This window comes from Pleuronectes platessa, chromosome 2 (genome assembly GCF_947347685.1).
Source record: "Pleuronectes platessa chromosome 2, fPlePla1.1, whole genome shotgun sequence".
Lineage (NCBI taxonomy): Eukaryota > Metazoa > Chordata > Actinopteri > Pleuronectiformes > Pleuronectidae > Pleuronectes > Pleuronectes platessa.
This window is the reverse complement of record NC_070627.1, coordinates 4,256,673-4,274,428: the sequence shown is the minus strand read 5'-3', so window position 1 is coordinate 4,274,428 and position 17,756 is coordinate 4,256,673. Positions and strand designations below refer to the sequence as shown.

At 42.9% G+C, this 17,756-nt stretch overlaps 1 protein-coding gene across 3 annotated transcripts; it reads left to right on the top strand.

The window, feature by feature from the left end:
• Positions 1-1,064: 1,064 nt before the first annotated feature.
• On the top strand, positions 1,065-17,710 carry nisch (nischarin). Of its 3 annotated transcripts, XM_053435523.1 has the most exons (28): positions 1,065-1,275; positions 2,493-2,576; positions 2,948-3,130; positions 4,533-4,581; positions 5,176-5,339; positions 5,442-5,537; positions 5,825-5,920; positions 6,016-6,168; positions 6,552-6,620; positions 6,876-7,061; positions 7,306-7,434; positions 7,534-7,647; positions 8,676-8,868; positions 9,319-9,443; positions 9,697-9,833; positions 10,173-10,436; positions 10,574-10,866; positions 11,047-11,258; positions 11,378-11,826; positions 12,069-12,244; positions 12,374-12,431; positions 12,692-12,830; positions 13,073-13,223; positions 13,429-13,548; positions 13,724-13,885; positions 14,282-14,454; positions 14,695-14,882; positions 15,977-17,710. In XM_053435523.1, the coding sequence occupies exons 1-28, from the start codon at positions 1,195-1,197 to the stop codon at positions 16,302-16,304; spliced, it is 4,572 nt and encodes a 1,523-aa protein (XP_053291498.1). In that variant the 5' UTR covers positions 1,065-1,194; the 3' UTR covers positions 16,305-17,710. The 3 variants fall into 3 exon arrangements, with proteins under 3 accessions (XP_053291498.1, XP_053291499.1, XP_053291500.1); XM_053435524.1 differs by lacking the exons at positions 13,073-13,223; positions 13,429-13,548; positions 13,724-13,885; ... (1 more) ...; positions 14,695-14,882; positions 15,977-17,710 and having other exon boundaries at positions 12,069-12,284; XM_053435525.1 differs by lacking the exons at positions 9,697-9,833; positions 10,173-10,436; positions 10,574-10,866; ... (9 more) ...; positions 14,695-14,882; positions 15,977-17,710 and having other exon boundaries at positions 8,676-8,876.
• The last annotated feature ends 46 nt before the right edge of the window (positions 17,711-17,756 follow it).

Sequence of the window (17,756 nt, the reverse complement as noted above, 5' to 3'; positions counted from 1 at the left end):
GCGCTGCTGATCGCCTGGCTTTGCGTGCAGCGCCCCCCTCAGGTCGAAATGCAAATCAAAGGCTTCGTTGTTATATAAAGATCCAACCAAGTTATCAATGCAATGAAGTTATAATTTCCCTGTGTCTTAACCCGGTGACGTCAATCAATATCTGAATGTTAAAATAGAATGAAATAAAAAAGAAATAAAAAGAAATATATATTTTAAGATATTTAACAATATATATATATATAAGATGAAAAAAATCCACTCATCAAACGCATCATACAAATTTTTTGTTCATGTGTAATCCATTCACTGTTTGTTTTCTAAACTGTATATAATATTTATAAAATTTTTCTATATGATTTATATTTCCTTAAGCTTAAGCATTATTATCATTACACTAGTACTGCATTTTCCTTATTTTGTTATTACTATTATTATTACAGTTGTACAACAGAATGGAATTCCTATGTCAATTTGGTCTGTTTCAAAACAATATTTTTAATGAAGATAGCATTGTTTGCTCAGTCCACCCCCCCCCCCCCCCAGAACATGACATTAATACTAAGCAAGGGTGAAACATGGTCTTTTCTCATGTTTATAAAAATGTCCTCAAATGTTTGTCGTTCTCTGCTCATAAAGAACATTTTAGAACCACAACCTTCACTCAGCAGCTAAACATATCTCTGTAAACTTAAAAATAAATAATAATACTGTGACATGGTGATGAATTATTGATATTGACTCATGTGGAAATTTTATCTGGGTAATATTTGTGGCCATATCATCAAGTTTCAGGCCAAAAAAATCAAACATGTAGACAAATCACCACAATTCATGAATTCAGTTTCCACTTAGGGGATATTTGCTTGATAATAACAACAAAAAAGTTGTTTTATTCTATATTTCAGTTTTATAAGGAAATAATTGAATATGAGACCAGATTAATTTGACTTTGTATGTTCGTATGAGCCTTAAAAGATGAAAAAGAAATTAGATTTTATAAAAAAAAATGCGTTGATCGCGATGATCCCTGTAAATAAAGTTGTTTTTAAATTTAAATCAGCTGCTCCGGTCAGCATCACAACAAACATGGCGTCGGGAGGCGGCGGCTAACGGAGGGAAGACGCTGCTCATCCTCCGAACCCGTTGTACCAGGACGTGTTTCTGGGTGTTTCTGCTGCGGAGCGGGTCCCTGTCGGTCCCGGGATGGAGTCCGGGTCTTTCCCCCAGGAGCTGCCGCAGAGACAAGTGTGTGTCGTCGGCTCGGAGCTGGTGGAGAACTACACTGTAAGCCGCGTCCCGCCCGCACGTCACTTAGCCTAGCTTGGAGCTAGCCTAGCCTGGGCTGTGTCAAAGTGACCGGGAGCTAATGCCAGAGACGTGATAACACACCCGCACACACACACATTGTTGAGTTGTTAGTTGTTTATTTGCATGGCAGAATTTGTGTCTTTATCCTCCCGGAGGTGGGTGTTTACAGGAAACAGACAAGCTAACAGCTAGCTGCCGTGCTAGTGCTAACTGTGACAGAGTGTTCCCATCGTGTCCTCTGAAGTTCACACACTTCACCGCCGCGTCCTGCGTCTTTGTCCGGGAGGATATTCATCGTGTGCACGGTGACATGTTGTGTTACGGTAGATTTACACAATGTGGGTTTAAGAAAACCACACGATTGTTCAACAGGAGCGAGAGTCCAGAGTCCCACAGATAGAAAGATAGTGAGGAAAATGCAGAGAGATGAAAGTCTAACCACCAGAGCTACTACCAGCTGTCACTGGGAAGAAGTACTGTGCCAATACTAATATTTAAAGTACAAGGTGATCTGAAGACACAAGTTACCCGAGGCAGAGCATTGAAACCAAATATAAATAAATTAAAGATAAATAACTGAAGCTGTACAAAGTTGTGCTTTAGACTAACCTAGTGTTTCTGATCACAAGTTAAGAGAGAGCCTGTTTTTGTACCAGGAAAATAAAACATTTGGATTTGAAATGATTAAAAAATCAAACCACATTCTTATTTTAAAAATAAAATAAGAGTTCCATGAATAGGTTATTGATGACGGAAGTTGACATGAGATAATCATCCCTCTCTTATGAGTCTGTAGTTATTTGAGCAATCAAGATTTTTGTGAGATAATAAAAACAAGATAGAGCTTTATTAGTCCCACAGAAAGAAACTGTGCCAGTTGTTGCTCTAAAGTTACAGTAAAAAAATATCAAGCGTATAAGGAGTAAATGCAGGGAGACCAGAGCCTGATTAAATAACATAGAAGTAGGATAAGTAAGTAATTTAAGTAAAGATAATGTATTAAACATGTATTAAATGTAGCGAGTGTATGAATTCAAGATTTCTTTGATGAGTGAGGAAATAGCTGAGAGACAATCAATAAGTTCAGACACTGACTGATCTCAGAACAGATCCAACTATTTAATTCCCCCACCTTAAAAGAGGTGGGAGATGGTCTTTGGTGTTTATTGATCCTTTGCTGTTTGGTGTTTCAGGTTTACATCATTGAGGTGATGGATAGAGATCACAGATGGACTGTGAAGCACCGTTACAGTGACTTCCACGACCTGCACGAGAAAGTAAGAGACTCAAACTTCAGCCTCTTCCTCAAACTGTGTGTTCTTGTCTTGAGTTCAGTTTGACTGAGAGCACAAAACACTGAATCAAATGTATTTAAAATTTCAGAACCTCGTAGAATAATGGCGGACTTATTCTGTTAATATTATGATTATAAATCTGCCATCAGAAAAATGTGTTAATAGTGACGTAAATCAGTTTTGAGTTGTGTTTAATTTACTAAAGCCTCAACGTCTGAGTTCTGAAAATGAAACGGGAAGTAGGTGGTTCAGACTTTGGGATTAAACTTCCCAGAAATGAGCTGCGAACAAACCAGACTAGATTTACAATGAATGGTTATTTTTAATTTCTATTTAATTATTATTCCTTCCAGCTGGCGGCAGAAAAGAAGGTTGACCGACGGCTCCTTCCTCCCAAAAAGATTTTGGGAAAGAACTCAAAGAGTCTGGTGGAGCGGCGTCAGAAGGAGCTGGAGCTGTACCTGCAGACGCTGCTGCAGCAGTTCCCACAATCCACGCCCACTCCGCTCGCCTCCTTCCTTCACTTTCACCTTTATGTGAGTTTATTATTATTATCACAATCTTCTGAACATTGTACTGCAACCTGATCTCAGCCTGTTGGACTCTCTGTCATAATGCCATGTGTTTGAGTACTGCTCAGAAACTGCAGCCAGCAAGTACACCACACGGCCAAATGTATATGGACACTTTAAATTAGGATTAGTCTCCCATGCAGCTACATGATAATTAATGTGGTCCAACACTGATGTTGGGTGATACTTTCTGGCTCACAGTCGGAGTTCTGGTTCATCCCACTCAAACCAAACTGGGAAAACAACTTTTTTAATGGACCTGGATTTGTGCATGGACACGAAGACATGTTGAAACAGGAAGGGGTGTTTCTCAAACTGTTGACACAACAGTCTTTTCTTTAGAAACATGTGAGTCTCCTTATTTGGTGGAATTGAAAGTCCTTCTGTTGGTCTTGGCCTTTATAAATCGAAAAATAACAACCATTCACTTGTCAAAGCTTCCTCAATCTGATGATTGGCCTTTTTTGTGTCTAAACGAAACACATTTGCGTTTCTAATTGTTAAAGCAAGTTGAGGTGGTGAAAATGTGTTTTTCATTATATTCTGACTTTAATAGATAATACAACACTTTTTTTTTGTAATTGGAAAAGGAAAAACCTGAGTAATTTAGCTGAACTCTTATTTCTAAATAAATGTCTGATCTGGTGGTAAATACAGTAAAAAAGTTCGATTGAATAAACCTCAGTTAAGTCTTAACTCAGATTCTTCTATGAAGTGCAGCATGATAGACCTGTCAACAGTTCCAGGAACTGTCTGATGTGTTTATAGGATATAATAGAAGTGAGAGAACACTTCAAACAGGTTTATTTTAAATTCAGATATTTTTTTCCAGGCTGAGAATCTCTGTTCCAGATCTGCTGTAGATTGAGGCTGTGTGATGTCAGTGACTGATCATATGATGAAGACAGAACAACAGAGCAGTGTGTTGTCTGAGTTCACAGAAGCTGCAGCGTAAACAGCCAATAGGAAAACCTTCTCATATGATGTGAGATGATCAACACGTGAAAATCCCAGACGTTTATAGTCCAAATAATCAGAGAAACGTTGTGGTGGTTATTATTCACATGCTTCAATGCTTTAACTCTATTTAACCATAACATGGTTTTAAAGGAAATCGTTTAAGTGTTGTTCAATGTCTGAAGGGACATTCAGGCCTCTGCAGATGTTTTTAAATGTGGTTTAACTAATCACGTTATCTTTTAAACAGCGTGTTCGAAAAACATAATCATGAAAGGCAACGTCGGTAAATATTAACTATGGTTGACTCTCTGTTGAGCTGCAGAGAAAAGATGATTCAACCACAAACTTAAAAAATATATTTGTTTTAATTGAATCCAGGTTTTAACAGACTGTTTATCTCTTTCAGGAAATCAACGGCATCACAGCAGCACTGGCTGAGGAGCTGTTTCATAAAGGTTTGCTTCCTGTGGCCCATTTTCTCTCATCTAGAATTTCAAGAACTGTTAATGAAATAACTTCAGCGCAGTGGTGACGCTCCCCAAAGGCCGAGGCTCTCACTGAGAACTGTTGTACACTGTTGTTGAGTAAAGATATAAAGTGCAGGGATCCTAGATGCCCTCACACTTTACTTTATTCATCAGAGACAATACATAAATAATTATATACTTTGGGTGTATATGAAGTGGACATTAGTAAAATGGCTGACTGTCTTCCAGAAATCAAAACTGAGCTGACCTAACATACCAGATTTTATTCACAATGTTAAATACATTTTAAATCATTAAACCTTTTTTTTAAATATTTAAATAACAGTTTAAACTTGTTGGTTGTTGTAGCTGAACAAGTCTCAGCTGCATCTTTCAACTTTCCACAAAATAATTGTTAGTTTGTCATACGGTTGGTGGCCTTTACACAAATATAACAAAACAACGTATAAAAACATTGCAGGTGTTGTCAACATAACTGACTGCCCGACAGAAATATCAGTTGTTCAGATGAAACCTTGCACAGTGAGTCTAACACCTCTGTGTGTGTCTGTGTTTCTGCAGGTGAGCAGCTGCTGCAGGCTGGCGAGGTATTTTCTCTCCATCCTCTGCAGCTTTACTCCGTCACTCAGCAGCTGCGTCTGGCCAAACCAACCTGCTGCAATGGAGACGCCAAAACCGACCTGGGACACATCCTCGACTTCACGTGCAGGCTGCGATACCTCAAGGTCACACATCTCTTTACGTCATTCACATCCAAATCGTACAGTCTATCCCCACCTCTGCCGCTTTTAGTGAACGTTCTTACTGGTTTTGTCTCTGTTTATCAGATCTCTGGTACCAGTGGTCCAGTTGGAACCAGTAACATCCAGGAGAACAGTCTCCCCTTCGACCTGTCTGTTTTCAAGTCATTGCTGCAGATTGAGGTAACTGTCTGTTTGTCCTCAACATTGTACCCATGCAGGATTTCTGCCTCAAGAAACCTCATGTTTGATCTGTACAACTTAACAATTAAACAATAAAATGTTGCTACCTTCACTAGCTGCCACGAGAAATACCAGTGGGTTAAACCAATTGTTAATATTTTATTAAAGTACCATGCTGTTTAATTGTTGCATATAAGATGTAGGACAATAGATGGCTGTTCAGAAATTAATTTGTATTTTGCCAATATGTGAAGAAAATCCTAACACGTGTCTGTGTCTGACTTCAGATCAGTCAGTGCAGCTCGCAGCAGATTCAAGGTTTATCTTCTCTGAGGTCGAGTCTGGTGACCATGAGTATCCACCACTGCTCGGAGACAATGATGGTAAAGCTGAGTTTAAATAGTGCTGCATGTTTATGCAGTTTAAAGTGTGTTGTCCACTGATGCACATGTGTTATGATCTTTATGATGTCCCCCAGTCGATCCTGGTCCCGGAGGCGAGCGAGTTCTCGCAGTGGGAGCCTGAGGGGGCGGAGTCTGGTTGTCCCGTCACTGCTGTTATCCCTGTGTGGAACGACCTGACCACGCTGGACATGAGCCACAACAGCATCAGCACCATCGATAGCTCAGTGGTGAGACACGCGCAACTGAACTTGTTAAACGAAACAAGTTTGGAGTTTTTTAGATAAATGTAAAATATGAGGTTAAGTAACTTTAAATCCTGTAAATTACCAAGAAGTTGCGAGAGCTGATCAGTGGCTGTCCTGCAGTTCCAGATGATTTACATTTGCTTGTGTTCGATTAAAGAGACACATTGATACTGTGCAGACCTTTACCCGCTCCTCTGTCAACACCGATTGGTCAGAGAGATGTTATATCTGGAGGTCAGAGCACACTGTCCTGTGTCATGACACCGGGTTAAAACCTCTGGATCTGTAAATAAGCAAACAACAGAAACGTTTACGCTGCATTTTTCAGTTTCTTTGTGCTGACACTGAATTTATCTCTGCTATAGAAACTGATTCGACAGGTGGAGTTTCTGGATCTGAGTCATAATCAGCTGACCTCAGTGGAAAATCTCCAGGTATGTGAACACGTGAGCTCAGGAGAGACTCTCAGTACCATCTCTAGTTCTGAAATGAAAGATTATAGTATTTTCTCAATAAATTAAAAGAATTGTTTAGTCTGTTAAGTGTCGGATGATCGTCTCCCCCAATGAGTCCAGGGTGATGTTTCAAATGTCATGTTTTGAGTTTATGGTGCTATAAAAAAAAAGAACACCTCATTTGTTTTTTGTTCTAAAAAGGACAGTACAGAACTAGTTGTTTTGTGTTTGCAGCACCTGTACAACCTGGTCCACGTGGATCTGTCCTATAACAGCCTGCGGGTCCTTGAGGATGCTCACACCCGTCTGGGAAACATAAAGACCCTCAGCCTGGCTGGAAACCAACTGGAGCGGCTCACCGGCCTCACCAAGCTCTACTCTCTGGTCAACCTGGACCTCAGCCACAACCAACTCGCCCAGGTAACCCCACTGAGGATGTCCTGATATTCTTTTACTGTGTTTTGGCAAACTTGTGCATTCTTATAATTACAGGAACTGAAAGAAAACATGGTGTTAAATGTACTATTATAAAAAAAGAAGGAAACTGAGTATTTAATTTATCATAACCTCTATTTGATCATTTCTGTCATTGCTCTACTATAGTCTCCTGAATGCTGAGTTTAACAACTGACTCAGTGATAAGTGAATGTTTCAATGTTTTCAGTTGGAGGAGATTAGGAACATCTGCTCTCTGCCCTGTCTGGAGAAACTGAACCTGTCCAGTAATCCCATGTGCATCATCCCAGACTACAGAACCAAAGTCCTGGCCCAGTTTGGAGACAGAGCAGCAGAGGTACATGAACACCATCAACAAACTGTTCATATTACTACTGTACCACTACTATTGCAGCATCCATCTTATCCATTCATCTATCCTGTGACTGTGCGTCAGGTTTGTCTGGACAGTAACGTGACGACAGAGAAGGAGCTGGACACAGTGGAAGTGTTGAAAGCCATTCAGAAAGCCAAAGAAGTCAAAGACAGGATGAGCAGCAGCGACAAGAAGGTACACTCATTTAAAAAGGTCTCATAAAAAGAAAGAGTGGGCGTCAGCAAAACTGAAACATCTGTTTACATGGAAATATGGTCAATACATGGAAATCTGAAATGTTTAAAGAAGTGATTCCTTTGAATTCATGTATTCCGTGTAGATCAATAAAGAAAACCTGAATGTCTTAGACTGTGAAAGAGCAGCGCTAAGATGATCTCACCTCTCAGCTCAGAATTTTTAGTTTTATCACTCACACTATCAGAGGAAATTCATTCATGTTGTGCACTGCTTTGACTTTGACATTTGAATTCACATTTTTGAAACTGTGTCACATTCCATCATCATAGTTTTCAGATTGATTAACCCGGACATCTGCTGTGGTGGCTTTATGATTCTAATCTGATCCTGGACCAATCAGAGATCAGTAGATCTGGCTCCTAGTGCTTCTGACATGTTAGTCACCCACATATCTATGAAACCTGAACATGTATCACATCAGTCACCACAGCAGCTTGTATTTATCTGCTATCTGTGTGTGTTGGTGTCAGAACAGCTGCAGACCAATGATCACATCTTTTTATATTCTCACATCATCTGCACAGTTGACTTGTAATGAAACCACCACCTCTTCTATGTTTGTGGATGGGACATGGACCAAACTGAAAAGTTAGTGTTAATTTCACCAACTTTTAAGCAGTAAATGCTTTTATTTTGAAGACTGGTCCCTCTTTGTTGTACTTGGCTGTTTTTATTATTTCCTGAAGTTTTAGGACGTTGCTCAGCAGGAAATAACACTGATGACAAGTGTTTTCAATGATTTACAACATAACAATAACTTTCAGCACAAAGATGTAGCTCTTGAACTTCAGTTTGGTGTCAACAGAATCTCATTAATGTACTTGTTCTACTGGAGCAGGTCTTTATAAAGTGCGGCAGCCTGTTGCTCTGCTGCTGATGGAGTTGCAGGTTTTAGGAGGTGATCAGGTTGATGATGTAGGTGACACAGCTCTCTGAAGGCTTCCTCCTCTCTGTCCTCTCGTCAGATCAGTGAGGAGACCAGGCTGTCTGCTGCTGCACCTCCTTACCTCTCCTCCTCCTATCCCCCCTCCTCCTCCTCCTCCTCCTCCTGCTGCTCCTCTGCTCTCGCTCCTCCTGCTGTCACCTCCTCTTCCTCCTCTTCCTCTTCCACTTCCGCCTCTTCCTGTCCGGCCCAGCAGGTTGCCTGCCCCAGCCAAGGTAATCATGTATGTATCAGGCTGTGCAGGTCTGAAGGAGGGGGGTGCATATACAAGTCTATTATTATTATTATTATTATCAAGTACAGAAATATGATATTAATTATTATAATGTAGAAACCGTGTCTCTATCACATAGTTTGTCCATCAGGGAACTTGTATCAGAGCAATTACACACAGATTGAGTGGTGGATTTACAAACAGCTGTGGGACTTCAGACTAAATAATCCACGACTGATACTCACTAATGTTTCACTACAGGTCACATGACGATCTGCTAATGCTCACTACTAACCTCTACTAACTAACTACTTGATTGTGATTCATAAGATTTGGAAAAAATGTCCAAATCCTTGCAAGGATTCTGACATGAGCCCCGAGCAAAGTCACATCCCTCAACTTTCTGCAGATCATCACTGTTATTTAACCACAGTTTGGTTTCCTGTTTCAGAAGTGACGATAAGAGAAGAAGCTCCAGTTTCCCCCAGTGTTCCCCCTCCTGTGGACGCTGCACCTCCCCCCGAAAGCTTTCACACCAACACACACCTCCCGTCTGATGAACCCACCCAGGTCACTGTAAGTGAGTTTAGCTGCTCTCAGACATGCACCGAGCTCTTGAGGGGCTGCGAGCGAGCGAGGACACAAAAGTCAGTTTCTGTGGACATTTACCTAGCAGCCCCCTAGTGAAGTATCTGGAGCATGTGAGAGAGATCATTTCACATGACAATAAAACAAAAAGAATACACGATATTAAAAAGACATTCTCCTTGATTTAGTGTTTTAATGTTTGTGTTAAATGTCAACAAGGTTCTAATGTGTTTGCCTGCAGAGACAACACCCGGCTGTCTGTCTGACTGAACACACAAACTGTGGCGCTCCGTCAAGTATTACTTCCACTACCACTACTACCAGTACTACTACTACTACTACTACCGCTGCTGCTGCTGCTACTGCTGGTTCTGTCTGGTCAGTATCAAATAACATATTTCCTCCATAGTAGAAGCAAACAATTCTAAATGCAGACACTTTTGTTTAAAGCTCTTTTGGTTGATGTGTGTGTGTTGAGTCAAATTAAATTAAGACAGGACTGAATAAATGTATTTATTCAGATCTGTATGGATGTGTCTTAGTAAACTCTGATCAGATACACTTCAGATTCAAGATGGAGGCACATGTAGGTCGCTCTGTGTCCAACAGGAGACGCGGCTGCCCTCTAGTGGAGAACAGCATCAGGTTTCTCTTCTGTATTCAGGACACAACACTAAGTTTTGAATTAATCCATGTTTCCTTCTCTCTGTGCTCCAGCTGCCTCTGCTCCTCTTCCTCCTCCCGACAAGTTGAAATTAGTTGCGCGACGTGCAGCGCCACCTGGTGTCCTCTGCTTCCTTCTCACTTGCTCTCCCTCTCCTCCAACAAAGACTTCACTACTCACCTCTCTCAGTGTCTCAGTGCAACCCTGAAAGAGGAGAAGAAGAAGAGAAATGAGCAGGAGGAGAGGAAGGATGTGACAGGGTCTCAATGCAGAGAGGTTCAGTCCCAAGAGGAGAGCACAGATGTGGGCAGTTCCAGGTAATTCATCCAGAATCTTGGATTTTCAGAATTTGCACCTGGTATATGGATAAATATTCTTAAACCAGAAAGACATGAATTATTTAAAGAACTAAAGAGTGACTCCTGATTCCTTCCTTTTATTCTCATTGTTCCAGTCCCGGCTCTGGGGACGGATACTTTGAGATGGGTCTGGATGACTCTGTGGAAGAGTTGGTCTGCTCCTCCTCTATGTCGCTCACTGTTCCTTCTGCAGAGGAGCCCGGCAGCCTCCCGGGGGAGCTGTGTGCAGAGGAGCAGGAGGAGATGCACATCAGTAGGGTTCTGTGGTGCTACTGCCTTCAGGTAGAGGAGGAGGTGGAGCAGAGGGAGGCGTGCCTGGTGCTGACAGACCGACTGTTGGGAATACTGCACCTATCAAATAGTTTCTCGTGGACCAATCAGGACGCAGGTGAACACACAGTCAGCCTCAACAAACATGAAGGCTGTGCCCCTTTTTTCTATTTGTCTGCTGTTCACAAGAAGAATCTGCTGATGTGATTTAAAGAAAGATCAAATCGCATTTTGTAACATTAATGCAGGAAACCAGAACCTAAAGGTTATAAACAATGTGTCCTCCTGTTCTCCTCAGACCTAGAGCAGAATCCACCTGTGAAGGAGGTGCTGTCGAGCCTGCAGGTGGACTTCCTCCTGCCGTACTCCTCGCTCCTCCTGTCCTCCCGAGGCGAGCTCCCTGACTGCTGCCTGGCCTTGGGGCTCCGGTCCGGTCCAACCCGCTGGTACGTTTTCTCCGAGGCTGAGGAGCTCCGGCAGACCAGGACCGAGCTGACGGCGCTGATGCAGGTCAGAGATCAGGATGAGATCCAAGTCACTGCACCGGTTATACGACCCAGTTCATCCAGTAATTGGGTCAAGATGTATTTTATATTTATTGTGAAAACAAAACCTACTTGTCTTTCCAGGCTGCAGACTCCAACACTGACCCAGAGCCCCCAAATTCTCCTCAGCTCCTCCCCCGTTCGCTCCTCAACTCCTGGGAGATAGAGGAGAGTCAGGGGGCCCAGGGAGGCTACCCTGCCCACCTCCTTCCCACCTCATCCTCCTCCGACTCTTCCACCGACACGCAATCCCTCCCGTTGGACATCCTGTCCCAGAGAGACGAACCTAGCCTCCCTTCTCTCCTCTTCCTCACCCACCGCAACCTCTGGGTTCTGAAGATGGACTTCAGAGAGTTGGCAGAGAGAGAAAGGAGCAACGCTGACCTCAATCCCTCCTCCTCCTCTTCCTCCTCCTGGTGCAGACTAGTCCGTGTGCCCCTCAGCTCAGTGATGCTTCATCCCAGAGAGAGAGCTCCTCAGTTCGGGGGCAGAACCAGCTACACCTCCTGCCTCGGCCCAAACCACCACCAGAGGTACTGCGGCTGAGGGATTTATGCAATTTTGTTATTTAACAAATAATAATTAATGGCAACAATATTGTTAACATGCTAAATTATTTCATCCGTTTTATTTAAATATACCTTTTACTTTATTGATGGAATTTAACACAAAGCACTTTTGATTTCTTACACAATTTCTAATCTTATATGTATCCTTTTGTTGTGTACTTCAGTTTCCCTGCTTGTCAATCACGTGTCCATTATGTTGTGTCCAGGAAGAGTCACAGCGTGGAGCTGCTGCTGGGGAATCAGAGGCTGCTGCTGCTCTTCCCTCTGTCCCAGGACAGGAGCTCCTTCTTGGGGGAGCTGAGCCAGCAGAGAGGCTCTCTGGAGGGGCTCAAATTGTTGGCCCTGGCACAAACCTGTCCACACCAAGGAGAACATACACATGGTGAACACCAACTACCTGCTTATACACTCGGAACTACCAGGTCTCATCTCACTGAGTCATTTAGTTGTGTCTCCTCTGGTTTCTTCTCCCAGTGTGACGTCCTTGTTTGACAATTGTTTGTGTCTCCAGAACGATGCAGATCGAGAGACCAGTGCTGTTGTAGCAGGAAATCACACAACTCCAGCAGGTAGAATTTAAAACACTGTTTCTGTTAAGCAGCTGTAGAGTAGCATGCTAATATCACCGTTGTATTTTGATTAGGGTTGTACAGGGTGTCCCAGTTTGACCCTGTACCAACACTCTATGCACGGATATTATCAGGGGTCTCGTTGATGAAGAATTGATGAAATTGTGACATAAACATTCAATGGAGTCTAACAGATAATTTCCCAACCAATAGAATGAAAGGTGTAGTGATTTTTTTCCGCCCCTCCCTCCTTCCTTCAGCTGGGACTCCTCTCATCTCCAGCTGGAGGAGAACCAGCCGTCCCCTCACCTCATCACAGGTCTCTCCCCAGGACTAAAGCTCCTGGTTGGCCTCAGAGGACAGCAGCTGCTGGCCTTCTTCCACAAATATATAGCACTGGTAGGACACACACACACACAGCCAGGCAGTTGTGTTCTTTTGCTCCCTGTGTGTGTCTTGATTAATTGTTTTTTAAATCCAAAGTGATTAATTGTTAAAGAGAGTAAGAAAGAAGAGTCTTTTCTCCCACTGCATTGATCCCTTTAAACTTTGTCAACACATCAGAAGGTTGTCATGTTGTTGTGGTGTCATTTAAAATGTTCCACCTCACTTTTTCTTTTTCTTTGTGTTACTTATGTAAGTCTGAGACGGAGGAGGTGAGACAGGTCTTGTGGCTGTCTGTGGTTCTCTACAAGTCTCCAGAGGCTGAGCTCACTTGCTGTCTGCTGCTCTCCAATGACACAATCTACTTCCTGTTGGAAGACTCCGCCTCCAGCCTCGGTCATCACTCAGGTAGGATGAACACAGTCAGAAAATATTAACATATTAATTAATTTGTTTGCACTCACTAAAAAACAAGTGTTGGACACAATCAGTTTACTGTGACAATATTCACACATCAGATTCAGGTCTGTGGTGAACGTTGCAGCCTAAGAGGGTTTGAAATGTCGACTTTCAGTTTTGTTAAATGTAGTTTTCATCCCTCTGTGTCTGTCAGTGTTGGAGATAACAGACTCTGGAGATCCAGATGTATGTCTGTGCTGCTGTCTGTCCATCAGACTTTCTGAGCTGCTGTCTGTCAATGTGGGACTTTTCGACCAGTACTTCAGGGTTGTAGGTCAGTGGATACACACACAGACACACAGACACACACACACACACACACACACACACACACACACACACACACATATATTGCCCGCAGTGTCTGCAGAGCTTGTATAAGTTTGAATCATGAACGGCTGTTAAATGATTCACTCTCTTGTCTCTCTATGGTTCTGGTTTCCTTGTAGGTCATTCAGCCGATCACATCGTGTGCTGTCTCAGCAGAGACAGTTATGGGACGGGCGTCTTTCTTCAGGAGCTGATGTCAGCTCTCAGTCTGCAGCAGCAGCTTCCTCCTCCAGAGCCATCGGATCAGGACTTCTACTCCCAGTTCACCAACACAAACACAGGTAGCCAGGCTGGTACAGAGAATAGATTAAATGTATTTTTTTAAACCTCCTACCCAAAAGTCCCAGACACTAAAAGGACATTTTGCTTATTGTATTCTCAGAGTTTGACACCAGTGTTGATCTGCTGAAGGGGAAAAGTTATTTGTGTTTATCTCAAATCTGAATTTCAGAAATGTAATTTTCTTCACTGAGGGAGAAAGTCTTTTTAACAAGGCAACTTTTTGGATAAAACCAGATTAGAGACAAACTAGAATGTCACTCAGTAGATAACATACCTCCACCAAGACCCAGCAGTCCACTTTAATTCGATCAGTTGGGTTTATTGTCTTTATTATAGAATGTGTACACAGATATATTTATCAAGCTGATGACTGTTTTAAATGTCTCCTCCTGCAGGTAAGATGCAGAACTATGAGCTGGTCCACAGCAGCCGGGTGAAGTTCATTTACCCCAGTGAGGAGGAGATGGGAGACCTGACCTTCATTGTGGCAGAGAGGAAGACTCAGGGCAGTGCATCGCCTTCATCATCACGCTCCTTTAATGTCCTGCTCTATCTTCTGGTTTTCCAGGTAAGGATTTGTCTTCCTCTGTAGTTTAATACTTTGAGTTAGTTGAGGGTTATTTTCTTGCTGATGACTCAGACCCTCCATAAGCCAGATGTGGAGGGCTAAATGTTAGTTAATAATTTCACTGGTGTGTTCACAGGTTGTTTTAACTGCCCCCAAGTGGTAAAAATAATTCACTGCAGATTTAAGTGGAACGCTGATGATATCTCCTCTCTTCTCCTTCCTGTTGTTCCTTTCCCACAGGTCCAGATTCCCAGCAGTCTTCCCACCCAAGGCTCCACCCTTTCAGGGGCCTCCTCCACCTCAGGCTCAGCCCTGTCTCCCGTTCTCCAGCCCAGGACCCTGATCCTGACCAGCACCGACGTGTTCCTACTGGACGAGGACTACATCAGCCATCCTCTGCCTGACTTCGCAAAAGAACCTCCCTCCAGGTGAGCACATGTGAAGCCTTGCACCCTTCCCCATATAATCACATTTAAATATTAAATATTAACCAAAGGAGCTTTCAGACATTCACTGGACTCCGCAAATGTCTGAGTGACAGCAAAAATGAAGTAAACAAAAAGTAAACAACGTCCCAGTGAAAAAGCAGCAACACACACGTAGAAGATGTCAAGAGAGTTAATGGTGACAGGGTGTTGTAAACACGATCACATGATCTACGCAGCAGGGTCACTTCCTGCGTCTGTGCTGCAGCCGGCTGCTCAACCTCTCGCCTGAATAATGCAGAGGATTTGATGCTGTCGTGGACGCGTCTGTGCAGAAAACCTCCCGCTGTGTTGGGCATGTGTGAAGGAAACTCTGGGTAAACTCCGTAGTCAATTCTACGTATTTTACCCGGTGGTCATTTCTGAAAACAGCTCAAGTGAGTCAGTGAGAACTGGTTCCATCAAACACATAAACCAGTAAAATCGATTAAAAATAGATGATTCCCCTGGAAGAAAAACCATAAAAAAGCACGGTTCCCTCACGTGTGTGTCTGCTCGAGGAAAAGAGGAAGAAGAGGAGACAGTGACTGGCAGACGAGAATCTGAGTGTGATGTGTAGACAGTTCAGTCAGGGACCGAGAGCCCTCAGGAAAACAGAACAATTTCAAATCAATATTCACTGAAGCCTGAAAACAGAGCGTGAAGTTTGAGTCAGTCACTGGGTGGAAGAACTGCAGACTGTGGCATAGCAAGAAATAAATATTAATCAGAGCATATTTATTATTTACAAGGAACTCACTAACAGCTCCATCAGGGCTAAATCTTTCTGGTTTGACCTTTTGTTGAGACGCACTTTTTACATATAGACACGTTGGGATATTTTGATTGTTTTGCTTTGTCCTTTTGTTTAAATCATAAAAATATGGACCATTTGAGAAGGTAAATGTCTTTTATTAATGCATTAAAATTTCTCTTGTCACATTAAAGGTGATTAAGAAGAAATATAGGATAGATTGATAGACGCTGTTTCCTTTTTACTGTGATGTTTATTGACCGTCTGTCATCATCCTCATCTTCCTCATCTCGTTCACCTGCAGGGAGCGGTACCAGCTGCGTGAGGCCCGAAGGATCCGGGACCTGGACCGCGTCCTGCTGGGCTACCAGACCTACCCTCAGGCTCTGACCCTGGTGTTCGATGACCTGCCCGGTCCTGACCTGCTCTGCCATCTCACCATGGACCATTTTGCGGCAGGAGGGGAAGAAGCCCTGACCCGAGGCGGCGGAGCTGGCGGGGGGGCCGAGGGTGAGGTCCAGTGGTGCGTCTTCGTCCCAGGAGCCGACAGCAGAGAGAGGCTGATCTCGCTACTCGCTCGCCAGTGGGAGGCTCTGTGCAGCCGGGAACTTCCTGTGGAGCTCACCGGCTGATTGGCTCGACAGGGAACTGCTGGGTGACTGTTCATCATCACCTTGGTGGTTGATGGGAGCTGATAGGCATTAACAACACATGGATTCCGAGTCCCGGCTCTTACTGGTCACACTGGAAGTAGGAGTCTGATGTCATCGAGAAGCGACGAATCATTCAAAGGAAGATAAAGAAGCAAACTTTTAGAAACCGCTCCACACCGGGTCAACGTGACATGTAGAGAGGAGGAGATTGGTCTGATTTGAACCGGGATCACACCAAATACCAGTTTACACCGGCGATAAAAAGTTAAGCCATGTGCACATTCACTGAAGTCCTCACTTCATACCTCAGAAAGTCAAAGTGTAACTGCTTTAAACCGGTTTCAACGTTTACGCACGAAAGTTTAGACTCAATGAAAAGTGACACACTGTTCCGGTCATCCACTAAACTGGGTGTTAACAGTGGAAAGTTATAAAACTTAGTCTCCTCACAGTCGGCTGCTGGAAACCTGTGACAGGAGGTCGTCTCGGACGGTGTGAGAGGAACCGACAAGCGCTTTGTTTGAAGCGTACTTTAAACTTACTTCTTACAGGCTGGACAACCACCAGACTGCCATTAAAGGATGAGAGAGACCCATGATCTCACAAGGAGCTGGTATACTGGGAGCTTCTGGCACAGCCTCACCGAGCAGAATTATTTATGCATTGGATGATTTGACAGACAGATGGGTGCTGCACGGAAAGGGGGGGGGCTGCAGAGAGTCCACAGGAGTCTGATTTTATTCTTCGATACCTTAAATAAATAGTTTGTCATTTCTGGTAAATCCTCTTGTTGTGAATGTGAATCAAAAGTGTGTAAAAAAAAAAAAAAAAAAACATTGCCAACTCCAAAGCTTTTTGATTTACTTGTTCTATATGTAAAGTTGATCTTAAAACCAAAAATCTCTTTTCTAAGTTTCCATTTTTTCAGTCTGACACAAGAAGCAAGAGGATTTCCCCCAAATGTTTTACTGTTATTTTAAGCAACAGACACACACACACACACACACACACACACACACAGCTCTGCACAATCTGCTTTCAGAACGTTTTATTTCTTGCACATTATAATTGAAGCAGTATTACTAAACTGTATATTAAAGCTTTTTTATCATTACATGAGTATTATTGATGCTTTGGGAGATTTTGTACTAAGACATGAAGGTCCCTGATATTTCCAACATGAACTCTGAAATGTCTCAAATTGTACTGTTGTCGGCGCTTATTATTTTTTTGTGTTTTGTTTAATTGTCTGTCATGTTATATGTACCTTCCTGTTGACGAATGGGAAGCCGGCCCCTGTGGCCCCTCCCCATTCTTCATCCCTCTTTCATGTTCCATGTTGTTAACAGGGATTTGCCACTGAAATAAAGTGAAGCTGAAAACTCCCCATGTCACCATAGTTCCTATTTGGTTTGGTTTGGTTATCATTGC